This window comes from Chaetodon auriga, chromosome 4 (assembly GCF_051107435.1).
Source record: "Chaetodon auriga isolate fChaAug3 chromosome 4, fChaAug3.hap1, whole genome shotgun sequence".
Lineage (NCBI taxonomy): Eukaryota > Metazoa > Chordata > Actinopteri > Chaetodontiformes > Chaetodontidae > Chaetodon > Chaetodon auriga.
The window spans coordinates 4,412,231-4,432,215 of record NC_135077.1 but is presented as its reverse complement, the minus strand read 5'-3'; the positions used below and the strand labels follow the sequence as shown (position 1 = coordinate 4,432,215).

The 19,985-nt window shown below is 43.2% G+C and overlaps 1 protein-coding gene across 1 annotated transcript in view; it reads right to left on the bottom strand.

Annotated features, from left to right (window-relative positions):
• Positions 1 to 4,019: 4,019 nt before the first annotated feature.
• Positions 4,020 to 19,985, bottom strand: part of palm3 (paralemmin 3) — a 32,887-nt gene continuing 16,921 nt past the window's right edge. The window contains exons 2-8 of the mRNA XM_076727504.1: positions 14,096 to 14,148; positions 12,911 to 12,991; positions 9,794 to 9,921; positions 9,051 to 9,123; positions 7,794 to 7,824; positions 6,939 to 6,992; positions 4,020 to 5,840 (exon numbers count right to left, since the gene is read on the bottom strand). Of these exons, the coding sequence (XP_076583619.1) occupies positions 4,858 to 5,840; positions 6,939 to 6,992; positions 7,794 to 7,824; positions 9,051 to 9,123; positions 9,794 to 9,921; positions 12,911 to 12,991; positions 14,096 to 14,140 (1,395 nt within the window). The 5' untranslated portion in view covers positions 14,141 to 14,148 and the 3' untranslated portion in view covers positions 4,020 to 4,857. The remainder of the gene's footprint in view (positions 5,841 to 6,938; positions 6,993 to 7,793; positions 7,825 to 9,050; positions 9,124 to 9,793; positions 9,922 to 12,910; positions 12,992 to 14,095; positions 14,149 to 19,985) is intronic.

The following is a 19,985-nucleotide window of genomic DNA, read 5'->3' as shown; positions in this document are numbered from 1 at the left end:
AAGAGTAAGTGAAGTCAAAAAGGTAGGAAACCCCTGATTTCATCAACACCAATGTGCTGTATTTTATGAGCTTACCACACAGACTGTATATAAAGATATGTCTTTATAACGTCTTAATCTGAAATGCAACTGCTAACTAAAACCGTCAGATAAATGTGGTAGAGTGAAAAATACTCAAAACATTTCATGTTTTTCAAGATGGTTTATTTTTTTCTGGTGGAATAAACTGAAATGATGCTGCTATGCATGAACAATTATTCACCCTGTGTGAACAGATCTCATTTAACAAAGTCTCTTAAGCCTTTTGTCTCTCTGTTTTCTCTCCAGTTTGAGCTGCTGGTTCACTGGCAGTCTGTTGTGGACAAAGCTCCTTGGTAGGATCCATCACAACAGGTGGAGGCATCTTCAGGCACTCCACCTGAGCATTGAACTCCTCCATCTCCGTCTGGCCCACCTCCCTCCTTTTGCTGAGCAGGTAGAAGTCCACTGACTTAGAAAATGATGACTCCACATTGAGGCTCAATGCCAGACAGTCTGCACAGGATGTACGGAAGAAGGTTCCAGTAAAGTTGTAGGTCTTCACCTTTAAAGTAAAGATGTGTCCTTCCATTGAGATGTTGAGGAGATGATAACTGCATTCACCATCGAAACGGTTGGCTTGGGTGTATGAGGAATTGTGGAAATTAAGAGTTACGCTGTCTCTTCTTTTTAGGGCATCTGCAGCTTCAGTGTCGTTCAGACTGCCTGCAACTAAAGCCCATTGTCCCTCCACATGATGAGGATCCAGTTGAATCAAAGGCCGGACCAAGTCTTCACAGGCCAGGGGAGCTGAATGGCTCACAGCCAGGCAGCAGAGGACGGCTGCAAATACAGCAAACATGTTTCTATATGTCTATTGAAATCGTGTCTGGCAACGAGACTTTGCTGGTTATATAGCTGTTTCAGAAATGTTTCACAATTTTGCAACAGATCAGATCATTGTGTGATTGTGAAATGAAAGAAAATTTTAACTTCTGTGCTACTTATTGTTTACACTGGATGGTTCATTTTCACCTGTGGTACTGTTCCGTTCAATGTTCATGGTCAGTCAATACTACACTCAAATAAACCAGGGAAAAAAAGTCTTACTGTTGGTGCTTTTTCTGGATTGAAGTTCTGTAAATATTGTGTTCAGTGTTAATATTTGGTTTGCGAATAGTTGTGTTGTTGTTGTGTACACTAATTTCATTAATTACTCATCTGTGTCTGTGAAGGAATGAAAAAAAAAAAACAAAACACTATTCAAACTCACCTATACCTGGTTTGGAATACTGCAAGTACTTGGTTGTTTAAGTATGGAGATTAGTGTCAGCAGACAATATAAAACTATTTCAAAGTGATTATTTATCACCTCATAAAGTGGCAAACAAATCATCCTGCAGACAAAGAGCAACATTTGAGTTTATTTGGTGTCAAGTTTGTGGCCACCTGATGGATGCAAGTCCAATATTCACTCTTCTTTTGCTTTGGTTTGTGTTCAACAGCCCTTGGGAGTTCTGTTGTTACCATGTAGATGTCATGAAGCCAGTGGTGACCAGTAGCCTGACATGTGTAGTACAAAATAAAAGAACATTTAATACAGGCCCCACTGCCTCTGTTTCTCTATATTTATTGATTTTTATTGAAATGTGCATCCCAACAACGCTAATGACTCCGAAGTCCAAAGGTAAAGTCATGTACCTAACTTTACCTTCAGACACACTAGTGTGGCAGCAACTGTAGTTCACACAGGTCAGCATGAAGGGGATGAACTGACTACCACTAAATAAGCAGCTGATTAACCAAAAATACTACATTTTATGTGCTGCTGGTTTAGTGTTTGACTTAACTCGTCCTTTTTCTATATATCGTCTTTAAGTCTCATATTCCATACACACAAAAGCAATCACGGACACTGTATGTATTGACATTCATTTTATTCATGTGTCAACAGATATCATGTACTGACGTCTCCTGAGCCTTTGGACTCTCTGTTTTCTCCTCAGTCTGAGCTGGGGCAGTGGGGCCGGACTGGACAAAGCTCCTTGGTAGGATCCATCACAACATGTTCAGGCATCTTCAGACACTCCACCTGAGTTATGAACTCCCTCAGCTCCGTCTCATCCACCTCCCTCCTTCTGCTGAATAGGCATAGTTCCTCTGACTTTTCTTTTGGTGACTCCACCTTGAAGCTCAACACCACGCAGTCCGCACAGGACGTATAGAAGAGGGTCCCACTGAAGTTATACACCTGTCCGACCTGGAAGTTATAGTGAGGGCCCTCTAGTGAGATGTTCTCGGAAAAATAATGGCACCGTTCATTGTAACGATTGACTTTGATGAACGTTGAGTTGTGGAAGTCGATACTTATGCTGTCGCTTGGTGCAAATGGCTCTTCAGACTCAATGATTTTCAGGCTTTCTGCAACCATAGCCCATCTGCCCTCCAAATCACGAGGATCCAGTTGATCCAACGGCTTTAGCAGGTCTTCACAGGTCAGAGGAGCTGAATGGCTCACAGACACCAAGCAGAGGAGAGCGATGGCGCGCGCAGCAAACATGTCTCTGTATGTTGATGGCATATGTCTGGACATCTAGACTCCTCTAGTTGCACTGCAGTTTTCGTCGAAAAGTGGTGCCAGTTTAGAAGTTTGCCTGGTTTTAAGGGTGCATCAGAAAAATCCAGTTTCACAATACTGAGAGAGCAGAGTCCACCTGTGTTCTCTGTGATTGGCTTAGTAAAATAAGAGTTGAATAAAATGCTGTGATTCTCAGTTTGTACACTTTCCTTCCTCTCACTGATGTTTATTTCTAGCCTTTGCCAAACCAACAGCTAAAACACCAGTGTCACCAGTGTATGTCCGCAGTACACACAATCTGCCCCTTTAGAGTCATTGCTTTTATGCTTATAATCAGACACACCCTTGAGAACTATACATACACTGTTTAAGTCATTATACATATCCAAAGTATGTATAGTGTATACCCACCCACAGACCTGGAGTTTATAGACATGCACATAATCTTCAATAACTGATCAGTGAAACATTAAATAGAGAATGCTTGTACAAATCTGTCATCCAAGAATAGCAGCAAAACCTGGTTCCTGTTTTTTCATAGTTTGTTAGAAATTGTTTTATGAAGCAAGTTTTTGACACTTGACTTCACTGGAGAAAGCTGTGTAAGAAAATTCCAAGAAGCTGAACTTAAATGATCTGCAAAACTCCATTACATATTTCATGTTTAACCAATTAAAGGGATGGATGATGTGGATTGTTTGGAAAACTGTGAGGTGGCTCTGCACAGCACACTGCAAGAGCGCTGTCATTTTCTTTTCACAAGAGCAGTATAAGTATTCATCTAGTTTAAAGAGGAACTGGCTCCACGTGCTGATTCTCTGAATTTCCACTGTTGTCGACAGCACCCCCTGAGAGCTCTCAGCTCAGCGGGACTTATTTTCAGTTACAGGGCTCACCGCTGCGTACCTTTCCCCAGGGACAGAGTTTGGTCTGGCCCTTGAGAGGGCTGTGCTGCTCTATGTACTTGCATAAGAGAGGGAACTTTGAGAGTTGTTGCAGGGGACACCAGGTACATCATCCCATGAGCTCTGTCCCTGTGATCCTGCTCTTTTTGCAGGATCACTCAAAGATAGACCCTGTTAGTTCCTGTCTTCTCCCCTGGGGAGGATTTACCACAACTAAAGCTGCATGCACAGATAGACTGATTGTCTGAGGGGGACTGCATACTCCCACCCATTTCCTTAAGTGTGGCAGGAGCTACTATGAAGGACAGCTGTCCTACACCACCTGTCCCTGGTTTAGGAATGAGAGTAAGTAAGAAATAACAAATGGTTGAACATTATACAGTGTTTGTTTTGTGTGTGTGTGTGTGTGTGTGTGTGTGTGTGTGTGTGTTTGCATTAAGCAATGTTGTGGATTTGGGGTCAAATCCACTGTTTGAGGAACAGAAAGGTCGGATGAACATCAAGTGCACCAGGCAATGTATCACAAATGTCAGTTTAATCATTAAATCATTTGTCAATCATCTCAAAGCTGACATCTCAGACACTCTCAATTCCACATTTCTGTATACAGTACTGCATATACATCCATGCATAGAGCTTATGTCAGGAGCTCGGAGCCTCTCTAAAAAAGCTCATCTGGTAAAAATACAAAATTCATAGTCTCAGGTATTTCAAAATAATTGTTCTTTTGCTCAGAAAATATTCAGTGGTGCATGCTTTTGTTTATAAATTAGACATGTCATAGTATTAGTGTGTGTATTGTCAAAACCTGTTTACAGAGTGAATAAAAATGCTCAGGTCCATTACTTTGGTTAAAAATACCTCTAACAAGACTAAAATCAATAAAATAATTCAGCTTCAGCGTTATTAAATTAGAATAATATCCTCTCTCAACATCTTTGGATTTTCCAAGTTAAATCTCATATTTAGATGATGAAACTTACCCAATGAATTTCATATGTGCATACAACAGTTTAAAATATCTGTTTTTATGCTTAAGTATAGTCCTGGGTAGAGAACTCCTCAAGGCACTTATAGAATGACAAGTCCAGTCCTCCGCTGTCTTCACACTGGAGGGAGCTCACTTCCTCCTGGAGAATCAAAACTCGGAATCGGATGAGGAAGTTTCCAGATGAATACAAGGAACGGGGGCAGGGGGTAGCGGAGGAAAGGGAAGTATGCTGATTAGAAAAAGGATGGGCGCATAAAACAAAGAGGCGAAGGAAGGAGTGTCTTGTGAGTTGAACAGCAGAGACAGACTGAAGAATTCTGGCATACTGAAGAGGGAGAGAGGAAATGAATGTACAGAGAGGGCATTTACATGACAGAGCAGCACTGGCAGGTTTTGCGTTTGGGCGCCTCAGTCTCCTCTCCCTGGCCAGCCCGGGTCGGACTTTGTGTCTCTGTGCTGGCGGGGCTGTTAGCTGCTGCGGGCTCTGAACGGGTGTTGAGGTCTCTGGCCTGCGACAGAAGGGGTTCCTGCTCGGCCGGCCCTGCCTCTGTCCTCTGCTTCTCCTGGGGATCGGCCAGGGGCACCTCCTGGAACTGGCCAGGCAGAGTGACAGGGTCTTGAGCTTTTGATGACGTTGCAGCTGCACCCTCAGCCTCTGGCTTGGGGGTGAGAATAGACTGAGAGTAGACTGGCACTGAGGCTACTATAGCGCCCTCTGGAGCATTGGATGGGGACTGCACCTGCACAGCGGTTGGCTCTTCTGATTGGTTCTCCTGTTGTTCAGCTTTTGTCTCTCCATCTCCATTTGTTTTGACGCCATCCTGTATGTCTCCCCCTGCAGTCGCTGGTTGTGCCTCTGCATTGGGTTCTGTTGCCTCACTCTCTTCTGGTTGTGTGAATGTTTCTGGAGCTGCTTCTGTTCTTACTACCTCCTCCACAGCCTCCCCTTGCTCTAGGCTTGCTTCTGGCAGAGGGGTTTCCTCTGCCTGCATGGTCTCCCGTTGATCTTCCTGAGGCAAAAGATCCTCAGGAACATCATCCCCTTCATCCGTGATGATCACACATTCTGCTCTCATCACCAGAGTCCCTTCCTCCTCCTCATTAATATCAACATTTTGAATGTGACCAGGCTCTGCTTCAGAAACACCCAGACTCAACCCCGGCACCAAATTCATAGTAGTAACTCCGTCAGAGGCCACAACTGGTCCGTTGGTGGTGGACTGGTTACTCAGCTCTGAAGCATCAGGACTGGTGTCTGCCTCTACACCTCCTCCACCATTTGTTAGGACAGCTGCAGTTCCATCCACTAGTGTGCTTTGGTCTGTCTTCACTTCATCGTCAGTTGTTTCTAAAGAAAGAACATCAAATAAATATCACTGTCAGTAAAGGAGGAGATTTAATTAGAATAGTTAGTGCTGTTCATCCACTGAAATGACGCTGAGTGAATTTGCAATCAATATGCCACAGTGTCATTAACACTGATTATTAGCTTCCCATTGTAGTTGGTGGAGATGCACTATTACTTGATTGCAATTAGAGGTTGCTTTGCCACCAATATGCCAGTGCTCAATACAGCTAATTTATTGTAATGCGGTTAACAAAAAACGTCCACACATCTATGAATCTCCATGCATTCCGCAGAAAAGTCATTCACCTCTGCTCTGATAAAAAATGCAGAAGCTGATAAAGGCCAACTTTAGCTACAGGGCATGAACTGTATACTAATGAATGGAGCCTTCTTTCTGTTACAGAGCAGAATGTAACAACCATTGTAAGCAGATATATATTGTACCATCATGAAAAAAGGAAAAGTCACAAAACACAAGAGAAGAAATGTAAAATCTAATCACTTTAAGGCTTTGTTGTGAGAGAAATATGCAATGCACAGAACATGCATTAGATGCAAATTTAGATTCTGCAGTCTGAGGTCATAGATGCTGGATGATTTAAATAGAAATGGATGGGTATATCTTCATTTTTTAAGAGTTCTTCTCTTCACTTTGACAGCATGAGCAGCGTCTCCACTGACATGTCCACGTACCCGCTGCCCTCTAAAAATGCAAGTTATGCACTTGAGGGCCTGTTAGCATAAATATATATGCAAAACCTTATCAAACATGCATTAATATTCATCACAGTGTGTATCAACTTTTTGTTAAGTACATGCCACCATATACTTGACTCCTTCCTTAATAATATATTTTCTTCAGATCAGCATATACAATGCATGCAGAGCAGTGCTTCCATAGGGGTGTTGTGGTCTTTAATGTGTTGGGGTAAGATGGTGACTGGATCAGAATTAACAAGAGGATGAATGGAGAGGAAATAAGATGTCAACAAAGCTACAGATGTGATTTAATGTGTGCAGGATTTATTTCGTACATCATGTGAGTATTGTGGTGTATGTCTGCGTGCATTTTATGACACGAGTCAGTTGCATACCCACCCAGTCCTGTTGCACTGTTTTCCCCGTTCTGCACAACAGCATCATGGGCTATATCTGAGGAAGAAATTATTTGTATTTATTGCAAAGTTAGCAGGTACAGTGGCCGTATTTTCAGACATGCAGTGCAGAAATCATGAATTAGTACCGGATGGAGCACTGATTTCTCAGAAAAGTGACAAAAATGAGTATAGTGTACCTTTAAATTTAAATATCCAGACAAAGATGCACCTGGAACTGTATTATGAGCTCCACACAAAAGACTGCATTACAGAGTGGCTTATTCAACACATATCCATTGTTATGATATTGATGCACGAGAGCAACACTAGAAGACTACAAAGTTCTGACTAAGAACATGCTTCTTCTCTACAGATAGTAACCAAGTTATTTTTATTGTAAGTAAAAAGAGAAAAATAGGAAAGAGTCCAAACATTAAACAAATGAAATCTAGTCAATATGTACAGAAGTGATGAGGTAAGAGTAGCATTAGAGGCACAACTGTGGCTAACAAGTGGTGGCAGTCAAAAAAGCAGTGTGTTTGCACACAGTGGCTGTAACGTGATAGAGAACTACAGTGCTGACATGTACTGGACAGAACACAGTGTTCAAACAGGTTTGAAAACCGCTAGCAGATGGATGACAGCAACGCTTCGCTCTGCACTCTTACAGTCTGTGGATGTTAAGAGCTTGTAAAATGGCTTCAAAATGCTCATGTCAAGTCCTCTACAGTGTGAAATTTACATCAATTTCTCATTTTCTCTGGTAAAAAAGCAAATGGAAATGCAACTTTCTTCCACTGTCCACTGTAAGTTTAACATTTTTCTGTGGAAAAAGGTTTTATCTGATCCCACTTACCTTCTCTGTCCTCTCCTACTTTCACTGTTTCCTGTTGGGTAAGAGGGACAGGGGAGGAATTAAATTCACTGTGACTCAACTGGTGAAACGGTTTGTGTTGTGCTGCATGAATCTCTGGTGTATTGTGAAGGGAATATAAAAAGATAACAAATGAAATGCAAATGCTGGACCATCACAGAGGATATGAGGAAACAGACACAATCAAGAACATTTCTGTGAAAGATTTTCCCTCATGTTGTGTAAATAAGTAACTGTCCTTGGCTCTGAAAAGCACAGCCAAGTGCAGCATGTACTGAACTACTTAATGTGTCCACTGCGGTCTCTCAGATGGAGGACAGTGATGATTTTAGCTGTTAAAAAGGCCGTGACATTCTGCCTGGTCACAAGGGGGAGCGATTGAGCTGAAGAGCCCTACATGGCCTTTGAAAACTTGACCCCTCTCTACAGTTTGTAATGTGTACTTAACTACATCAGATCTGCATAGATAAACAGTAATCATGCACGCGTGTGTACCTTACAATTAAAAAGCCACTTTCAAGGACACTCAACACCGTCATATCCCCAGTCTCATCAGGAAGCAAAAGGCAAACAAAATAATGAAAATTCATCTTGTGCCTGTTTGAGGTGCCAGATATTAGCTGTCACTCAATCTCAGTCTGCCCACTCGCTGGAAGCTTTGCTGGCAGGTGCTGTTAAAAGTGCTGTATTTTCACACAGAGGATAAGGTCATACATTTAACGTCCCCTCCGTCACAGCCAGCACGGCTGATCGGCTGTAATAGCTATTAAAAACGAAATCTTCTGTTTATGTTTCCGGTTGATTTTAGCTGAATTCCAAAAGCCAAAGTTAAGATGGGTGTATGATAACTATGAAAGCCTTACTAAAGAGACCCTGGAGCAGGCGGCAGAAGAGGAAGGACAACTCTTTTGTTCTACTATAAAGAGCTTCAGCGAGGTGGGGTAAACATACTTGCGCTTGGCTTGAGGTGAAACAATAATCCCACAGTGGATCAAGTGCTGAATTGTTTATGTAACAGAGAGGCGTACATTCATAAAGTTCCTGCTTTTGAACAAGAGGTGCGACATCAAAGGTACATTAAAAGAGGAAATGCATTATTCATGGAAAAAAGCCACAGACAGAAGTTGTGGGAAATTTTCTGCCTAATGGAAGATGATGGAGCAAGCTTGTTCAACACATATTCCAAGTGGGCAAGTGTGTGTGTGTGTGTGTGTGTGTGTGCGCACGCAAGTTCCTCACCGCTTGGCCAACCTCCATCTGTTCCTTCAGCTTCTCTTCCTCCTCTGCCAACCGCTGACTCTGTGACTGCAACCTGACACAGACACACACGTACACACAGAAGCAAACACATAAAAACGATACCAACAATGCACTCTTAGACTCTGACGCCTTTAAATGTTCAAATCTGATAACTTCAATATCTCTATCTTATGATCCCAATCTAGTCACAGTTTTTATATTTAAATTCCTCCAGAGGCCATGTACAGTGTGTGTGTGTGTGTGTGTGTGTGTGTGTGTGTGTGTGTGTGTGTGTGTGTGTGTGAGGAGTGTTCTTGAAAAGTGAGACAAAGCTGTGGACCTTTGCAATAATAAGACTGGGATCTTGGAGACTTGAGGGACTTGACAACATTGTCCACTGTAATAACGAAAAGTCTAGCCCTGTGTGGCACGTGTGCAGGCTGGATCACCATCTCACTCTCCGCAGGCGAGTTCAGTACTTTGCCAAAGCGTACATAATGTACGACAGCAACGAATTACAAGAAAACAAAAGCAGAAAAGGGAATGAGGCAACTATCAATTATATATGAAGTTTCATTTACACAATACAACAAAAATGACAGTTCCCTCATGCTGTCGGCTCTGCTAACTGTCTCAGGCAGTCACAAACTGTGTCCTCGTCTCCTAGCTCTAACTAACAGACAGACACACACACACACACACACACACACACACACACACACACACACACACTGTGGCTGTACTTGTCAATGCGCTTTTCGATCTCCTGGGCCTGGGAGCCCCACAGAGGGGAGCGGGGGCTCTGGGCGTCCGGGGAGGTTGGGGACAAGGGGGCTCCCTCCATCAGCCACTGGTCCCTCAGAGACTTCCTCTGGTGTGAGACAGAGGAGGTGAAGAAGAGGAAGGGGAAGAGAGAGGAGAGTGAGACAGATTTAAGCAGTGCTATACTTTGATGACATTGTGGTGCTGAGATCACAGTAGCTATCCCTTTAATGTCTCTGCTAGCATTTGTCTTTAACACAAACACATAACAAACATTTTGATACGTATACTTGCACTGCACTGCAACTGAGATGTACTCAGCAGAATCATTTACAGCTGTACAATAACTAGTCGATGCTTCCTGGTGGACAAAACATGCAACGTTGAAACTGGTAATCAATGACCTCAATGATCTTTAGCATTGCTGTAAGTTACTACAGTGTCTGACTGTCTATCTGAGAGATCTGTGATAAGCTAACATCCACCGATAACACCGACTATTATTCTCATTCAGACTTAAAGGTCAGGCTGTATTTGCAGAAAAAAGGCAGGTCTGAGCAGGTCCATCATGTCCTTGATACACTGCACTGCGAATACATTAACTAACAGCACACTTAAAAAACAAGGGATTTTTAAAATGTATACTGTTTGTAGCCTGTTTCCGGTATACTTGATTTTTCACTTTTCCGTTGTGAACTTACACTCAAAAACCACTTAGAAGCAGGACAACGCACAACGATGACTATTCAAAAATGTCAGAAATCTAAATGTACTACTCACTATAGAGTAAACTACAGACTGTTTATGATGCGGGGAACAATAAATGAGTGACTGAGGCAGTGATTTCAGACACAGTCAGAGAAAAAAAGTGAGATGTACGGAGCAGTGATGTGGCCAGATATGGGGAAGGTGGAGTGAAACGTGGTTATTTGAGTGGCGAAGGTGAGAAAAAAAGGTGAGAGACAGAAAAACAGAAACAGAACGTCTTATTCTCATGTTATTCTGCTCCTGTAAAAAGAAATGACCCAAGGAACGAAAGCTGCCCCAGGCTACTTACTATTCCCTCCAAACAGAACACTGAAGCAAGTACTTTCAAGTTTTACACAAACAAGAGTGCAATTCTCAGTAGTTTCTCGAGCTGACTGTTCTCAGAACGTCATCTTCTAAACAGACCGCTACAAGTATCTAAGAGACACACAGAAACACAGCATTCCTTCAAGTCTAATAGTCCATTTCCACTGCTTTCTTGTGCTTTACCTTTCGTTGCAGACCCCCACTGGACATCTAGCACAAACTGTTCATAAGCTCTCTCTCTGTGTTTTTGTATATGCAACAGTGATGCACACATCCCACACAGGTGCACACACTGTGTGAGTTTCCTTTCCAAAGCCGACCTGTAAAGTTATTGCAGGTCTGCAGTGTCAACAAAAGCTGGACATATTTCATGCTGCATCCAGAAATCAAATCAAACAAACACACACGTGGTGATATACACGACTGCACAATCACAAAGTGAACCCTGGTGACATGAAAATGAGGTTATGATGACAGGAGTTACGGTGCCACTTGTCAGGCTTATCAAAGCAAGTCTTCCATTATTTACTGCCCATATGTGTTTCTGCTGCTATATGCAGAACTTCTTCACAGACAAATAAGATTAGACTTAACTGACTTATTAGAGGCGCTGGAAAATCCCTGGAAAATCTTCAAATGGTTGAACAATGTAGATATTAAATGCTTCATTGAGATAGTTGTAAAAAAAAACTTCTCTGTCAAGAAGGAAAAACATTTTTCACTCAAACACAGAAAAAACAGCTGTGTTCCCCTTCATGTAAGGATTAATAATAGTGGCTGCAGGTTGGCAGCCAGTATGGCAGCCATGTTACAACCAGTTGACCTTGGTTCAAGTGCTTATTTCAGAAAGCATCTGTGCAGCTAAAGTGCCCTTGAGCAGCACCATTAGACAGTACACTCTTGCCAGCTCCAGAACGCAGGTCTTAAACTGACCTTGACAAGTGGCTATAAACAGAGTCTGTCTGCAGGGAACTTTTAGTAAACCTAATCCAGTGAAATAGCCAGGATTATCTTTTTTAATCATAATTAAATGGCTATATGCACTGAACTCCACTAAAAATGCCTAATTTTTAGCAGCTATGCTTTCTCCTTCTCTCTAAAGCCAGCTGCTGAAAACCCATATTCCCCTGCAGCCTATAGCCCCACGTTTTCAAAATCTGGCAACAGTTAGCCTGTAGCTACCTACATAACTATAAGCGTCACACAACCATCTCTGTGTTGTCTCCTGCAGCGCAGAACAAGCCCTGCTCTGTTCCCCTCCCTGTGCCCTCGGCTTGCTGGATGGAGCCCTCTCTAAACTTTCCTGCAGGTCAGGAGTTGCGTATAAGCCGCTGCTCCCTCTGTATCACATCCTCCCATCTACCCTGGGGTACGAGTCCAATGTCAAAGCTAATGAATGTACTAAAAGCTATGATGATATCACCCTCTGTGAGAGAGCAAGTGTAGAAATAATCATTTAAAAATACTCTTTGAAGCCTCTTGCAGCTTGACTTTTGATCTCGCAGGTGCAGTTTATTCATGTTTGGTGCAAACTTGCATGCACACACAGATATGGTAGGCGTATGCAAAACAGTCTCTTGCATGACCACACTGGTACACACATGTGTATCTGTGTGCACGCAAACACATGGTGCATGAATTTCACACAATTTGAGGAATGTGCCCCAGGGCAGTGTAACACAGTGGAGTAGGAAGTGGGAACGGCAGTGTGGAAATGATGTGAAAACAATAGAGCAGCTCTGTGACTTGCAGGGTGTGTAAACACACATAAAAACTGATTTCAGCAAAGGAAGGCTTGCCTCTAACCTTGCGAGAAACTGGAAGAACCAGGAAGTGTGGAAGGTTGCGCAGTTCAACTGTGTGTGCATGTGTGAGAAAAGGAAACACATTTGGATGCTTTCTGCTCGCTAACAAGCCAGAACGGGTCTGTAGAGGATTTTTAGCTGAGTGAAATTAAGGCTGCGTGTGAATATGTGTGTGCATGGATGAGACGGGTTAGATCATCCTGTGTATGTGTGTCACACCTTGAGCTGCTGTAGTCTGAGCCTCTCATCCTCCATCTCTCTCCTGGCTCTGTCCTGCTCCTCCTGCAGCCGACGCTTCTCCTGACAGAGGAAAAGAAGCAGGAGGGAAGGAGAGAAATTGCAAAGAAAGAGCGTGAATGTAGACATATTGATGGTTTGGTAGAGAGGGAGTCAGAGCGAGCGGAGTTCAAATAAATTATTATTATTATTATTCAAACAAAGAGACGGATGCACTGAGAAGCTCAGATCAGCAGCCAGACATATAAACAAGCTGATGTAAATTACTTAACAGAAACAGAGAAAAGGAAGAGACGGCAGTGAATAAAACATCAGTGAGAAAGAGTAAAAAACCTGGTAACCATCTGTCATGAGGACACTGTCACCACAGACATCAGGTGTACTCTATATCCCATAATGCTTGGAGAAGCTGTACCCGTGGCAACCCGATGTTGTTTTCATGGGACCAGGGACACCATGGCTCACCACATTGCACATTCAATAAATTATTTAGGCGTTACGGACAGCTCAGAGAGCGTCGTCTCTTTATCCTCTTTCTCTGTGCAGACGATCTAAAATAAAGGCAGAAGTAGACGGGCTGCCACTACTGCCGTGGCACTTCACTTGTACACCTGCCTATAGGACTGCAATGCATGTCAGGCTATGTCACTTTTTGTTGAGAAACTGTCCAGGAGATGCCGCAGAGCTGGCTAAATGTGTGAAAACACAGCAATCAAGTGGCATTAAAATAATGGTTAGAATTCAGAGCAGTTTAAACAGACAGCTGGACATCCCTCTTCTTCTGTATTTTGAGTCTCTGCGCCATGAAATGATCTGACTTTCATAAAACCATCATGTTTCGCATTCTGAGGACCCACGAGATCCGGTAAAGACCAGGCAATGTGCCTACACATGGTCTAGGATGAACCATCAGCCTGTACATTTTATTTTTTTCTATAAAAACTTGTGCCTTAATAATATCAGGCCAGCACTCTGAGGTGTCCACATTCACACAGGCTAACTTGACCTGTCTGAGAGGTCGACTTCAGACAGTCATTAACCCAAACACCTCTTTTTCCAGTCGTGTGCATAGAGTTCCACTCTGCTTCAACATAAACATCAGCTGCTGGATTCATCCATTCACAGTTAATCACATGTGTTTGTGTTTGTGTGGGTGCATAGACTCACAGCGATGGCCTCCAGGCGCTGTTTGTACTTGTCCGCCTCATCCATTCTGGCACCTGTGACACAACAAGACAGGGTGAAAGGTTAGAGGTTAAACAAGCCAACTGGATGCCGAAATGACTGCGTTCACTAGTTTGAGAGAAAGAAACAAGGCCGTTATTTTAGATGTATCCTTGACATTTCACACAAACAAAAACCCTGTATTGCATTTTCTTCTCTTCGGATGACCGTTTTTAGAGCCGTATGGTCTGACTTTTTCTGTAAAAAGTTGTCTGCGGTCTGAAGAATCCCCAAACTTCTGCAGTCCCACCCCTGCTACATGTGAAGATGGACAGGCATGAGTGGCAAAACAAGATCAGACACTGGACTTCACATTTCTGAAGCATGTAATTGGACTAACTACGCTGGTAGTACGTGCTTATGTCTGCAGAGCTAGCATGACCCACAATCCTCCACGCCATTCCCACCCTTGCAAGAAACGTCTGCCCCACACCCCCATTAAGCCTTTTGCGTCTATCATAACACAGCCTCAGGCATCTTGAAGAAAATGAGCACAGGCATTTGTTTTCCCCCGCAGCTGACACTAAATGGGACAATATTTGAGCTCCCAAAAACTCAGAGTTACATGAGAGAGCATAGACTAGAGTCACACACAGCAACCAGCTCACAGCAACTCAGTCATTAGTGAGTTCCTGCCATCACAAGCCATAACTCTGCTTTTAGGAAAAAAAACGTTCTTTCTTAAGAAAAAAAGGCAACTTCTCGGGAGAGAAACAACGCTTATTTTTGTCCCACGTGTAATTCTGCGCTGGGTGGGTTTCAAATATGATAAGAATAATTATAGTGAAAACACAGTTGTTGAAGCTGAAATTGGAGTTTTTTACACAATGACAGGAATATTCCTTCCAGTCACTGACAATCTCGTGCCGTGTGTAAAGAGTTCTATCCGACACCAAGAAAAGCATTTAGCCATCACAGCGGCTGAGATCTCACATTGGGGGAGATCTGAGCAAAGCAGCGTCCTATTTCTGTAACAAATGCCACACTGTCAAAGCCAAAGTTGCTAATCACCATCACCGAGCTTCGAAGCACAAAACGTGTGCTTGCCAGCGCACGCACAAAACACGGCCGGGATGCATAACCTGCAAAACCTCGTAAACAAGCTATGGACACTTATCAGAAGATCACACTTAAATGGTGACCTCACCATTTACATCAAACTACCGCAGTACACTGATGCTTTCAGTTGGAGAAAAAAGTCATTGCCAAACTCAGCTTTGACTCATCAACCCTCGGCTACATTACTCAATTCTCCCCAAAGCCCCTCCCCATCCAACACTCACACACTCTACAAATGAGGTTTCTCGTTTACACCCAGATGGCAGCTGAGCAGAGCTGATGCTGTTGTTGCTCCTCTAATGTGGTGGATCTTTCAGGGCCTTAAGGGGTGTTAGGTAACATATTGAGAAACTTCTCCTTACCAACACCTAAAGGCTTCCTTTGGCTCTTTTAAGATGAGGGGTGGGTGGCCGGGACACAGCGAAAACGTGCCCAAATGAAACAATACAAATATGTAGGTGCACTGTATAACAGAGAAAACAGAGGGATGGAAGCGGGAGGGGGACACATTTTGATGAAGGAACACCCCCTGGTGTGCTTTCACTACATTGGAGTTCTCTCAAGAACTGAGATGGTGACAAAGAGAGGAAGTATCAGCAGAAAGACATGTAAGAATTTATATATATATATATATATTCACAATCTATAAAGAGAGACTCAGAGACAAGATGAGGTAGTTCTCATTTTGGCAGTGTTTTGAATGACTGGAGGTGCAGTGACAGCTTACAGTATAAGCCTCCGTGGGGAGTGGAGGCTTGTGTCTCATCAGGGCTCCAGGAGAGCGCCTAGAATAGCAACCAGAGATAAACAAGCAAACACAAACAGGGCCTTTGATGAGGAGGTATTGAGGAGCTCCCTATAGACACACACTGACTTCGATAATTAGACATGATACAGGAGGGGAGAGAAGGGAGGGCTGACAAAGTCAAAAAGTTAAGAGACAGAGAAAGTCAGGATGGTTGGAGGCAAGAGAGACAGAGGAAGAGAAGACGAGAAGGGAGTGAGGTAGCAGGAAGTTTGCCATTCAGGTCCTCTAATGTCCAAAATATGGTCAATATAGCCTGAACAGGCCTCGAAAACACGACACTGTTCAAGAATGGGAGGAACTGAGAAGAAGTCGTAGAAGAAATCTACTCTGTTTCCCAGAACATGGTGATCATCATCAGGCAAACTCAGGTCAGTCTGCAACAAATGTTATGTACACCAAAATAACAATGGTAAAAATTTCACGATGGAAAAGCAGAACAATTTTCTAGATACTTCAAATCATTCAGGATTTGCTATAAATCATGTCTGGACTTTATTGGTCAGTGTCCACATTATAACACCGATCAGAAGTGTTGAAATCTTTACTTTAACCATGAAGCTTTGCACCTTAACTGTGAATTTTCACACAACTCCCACAATCCTCTTGTGGTACTCAGAGGGCACAGCAACCCACAACTGTGCTGTGGGACTCAAAAAAAAAACAAACAAACTGCATTTATTCAATGCAGCGTAACTTCTGTTAACACTCACTATATCCAATACATCTCAAAACACCAATACGGCACACGGCCAGGAACACAGCTCGGCTCTTACAGTATTTAATTACAGACACCGGTTCACCTGTAACACCTGTCACAGCCAGCCCAGATGGCTGAAATGACTGAAGCCTCACCTCCATTAAGATTGACAGTTTTTTGGTTTTAAAGGCAATAATTCGTGTCCTACACGAACTGAGCCAGTTGTGGGCAGTCTGACCTCAGTGGTATGACCTCCCACACGCTGAGTCTCTCCCAGTTTACATCTCCCAGTCTCTCTCCCTCCCCATACTCCACTCCCACTTAGTCACACAATGGACCGAAGGTGCTACGGCCAAAGACAAAAGAGAAGAGTGGAGCAGGACGAATGAGTACATTGTACGTCAGTGCTGTATGGAGTAGTTCATTTATTGATTAGTCAACAGGCTTTTTTCACTGCAGACATTTTGACTGAGTTACTAATAACATTTACGTGTCCCAGTAAGTCATGGCAGTATGACGGTGGGCCTGCAAGCACGACAGCAGGACCTTGAAGCTGAAGCAGCTTAACGGAATTCAGCTGTCACAAACTTTATTATTTACTCCCGTGTCTTTCCTACTGTGACATGACTGAATGTCTGCAGTGAAAAACGCCTATCCTCAGGAAAGTAAGGGTCAACCATTTTGATTAAAATGAATTTAAGTGTTTCAGTCCTCCATCAAGAATTATGCACTCCTTTCAGAACTGACCTACGTTTAATTTCCCGTCAATGGAAGTGACGCTGTGTGCACAATCTCAAATTGGTGCCGCTCCACATGTCCTGGAAGACTGTCCTGGACAAACGGAAAGAATATTATCTGACTGTGGACCCTGTTTTCCCATGTTCTTGTGTCCATGAGACTAACGGAGACAACAATTTCTGAAGTTTTTCCAGTACTGAACAACAGCGCATTTTCAGACTTGCACTCTTAAGACCAAACTGACGCTGACTTAAGTGACATCACAGGAGGAAAAGTATCATATTTTGCGCAGCTTTATACAACTCTGTGTACCTATGGAGCAGTAACCCCTACACCTGTAAACAGGCTATATTTCCCTTTAAGAGGATGTCCTTTTTGCATAAAAATAACTGAAACAATTAATCAATTATCAAAACAGCTGCCACTAAAGTTCCAGGCTACTGACTAAACAATGTATCAAATAACTGTCTCAGCTCTAAATTGGGTAATAAAAAAGAGCTTAACAGTCTATAGGAGGGTCCGGGACCTCCAGCTGCCTCTCAGTCACTCTGTCTTACTGCAAACTGTCATCACAGTTCCTTTGCAAACATTCCTCCAGCGCTGGTGCAAAAGAATGTATATTTGCCTTCAGTGCATGTGTGCATGTTTATATTACAATGTATATTTGCCTAGTCTGGTGCCATGAAGTCTATATGCCGAGCGCTGGTGTAGTGACATTAGCTCTGTGGGAACAGATGGAAGAACAGTGGGGTGTCTGGAATGAAAAACTATAGGAATCACTTACTATCACTTTCACTGCTGGTGGACTTCTCTGGCACACACACACACACACACACACTCACAGGCGGTACACGACCGGCAGCATAAGAATGAAAATCGGGAAGTTAAGCGGCCGCAAGTCTGCTTAAGTCCTACAAGGCAAGAGGCTGCAGTGATTTAGTTTTCCGGCTTTATCCAGATCAGAGTACAGAGTGGGAGAGGCGATCGGTATAATCAGTGTGATTTGATAGGTGGCACTTACATACCACCAATGCCCCCTGTTGCTCTACATTAACTGGCATGTAGAATGTAACAGCAGGCATATAGTAGCTACACCAGATGAAACATAGATAAGCTGTCTATGCAAAGCACATGTTTCAGGAATTGAAACCCCACTTCAAGAGAAACACTCCACTCTAGCACGGATATGGGTGCACGTTATCAGAGAGCTAAGAGTACAGGGTTGTTGACTTGGACTTCACAGGGATGGACATGGGCTGCAGTGGAGCATGAAAGCTGTGAACTGTCGGTCATGAGACTCTAATAAGTCCGTGTCACAGGGCACCTTTCAGTCCAGGCATCGCTAGACTTGATAAAACCTCTGTGGTGGAGATTGGCTTTATCAGGGCGGTCATCATACGACTGTATAACTACAACAGAAAGATGGTCAAAGACAGTGAACAAGTTGCATCTACAGTGATACGTTCAGCATTTATTTGGCTAAAAATGAAGATGAATTATTTTCATTACTGATCTAAAAAGAACTGCTGAATAATTTCCTGTCGATCAACCAATCGATTAATCTACTAATCCTCTCAGCTCTTATCAAGACGCACTTGATATACGTCAGGAAGGAGTGTAGAAAGATCAAACTGCAATGGTCCTCTCAATTGGCTGATTGTGTAAATAAGTCACTGAACACACAATGTACACCGAGTTGCTAAAATAGCTTCAGGCCTATATGGGGTGGGGGCAGAGGGAGTAATTAAAAGGCCACCCAGTGACATTTTGTTTTTGTGTGATGATGCAATTACGCTGCTGTTAGACCGCTGGCCACCCTGCTTCTCTGCACTTTGAAGTTTCTGCTCCATTTCTTGGAGAGGCAGGGGATGGAGGTGGGGGATGATTACAGTAAAGACAGAGGAGAGAGAGGGGGAGGCAGAGGTAGGGTATCAGATTGTGTGCTCTCAATTACTGCCAGCACATTTGACTACTCACATTAATAGTTTTAATAATTTCTAATACCTATATTAGTGATGCTACGCTGGAATCATCTCTGCTTTGAAGTGCAGTTCATCTGCTAGAGGCTCATTTAAAGTGCTGCTTCTACGTGTCCTATTATCCTGCTTCTGTTCGACATGGCTGGGTTCTTTTTACTCTTTGGGAATAGAGCACAGCACTAGAGTGTAGCATGTAAACTGCACAACTGAGAAGAGTGAAGCTGGACGAGATTGGAGCAGAGAAGCTGTTTTTAAAGAACGCAATGCTACTCAGACTAAAGTTTCAGTTCACGCAGTTTCATATTTCCGGGCCCGTGCGACAGAGACAGAGTATTCCAAGGCCGCTAAGTTGAAAATATCCTTCCACCATGTGTTTGGGAACAGGAAGAGCACAAACATCGCTGTCCTCCAGACGACTGGAGACAGAACATGCCAATGCACCGACCCTGATCTCTGAACCTGCGCATCCTCTGCTGTCGTCATTGGCCATTGCTCAGGAAAAGCCTGACTTAAACAGACAGCCAGCTAACTGTAAAACAAATTCCTAGATAG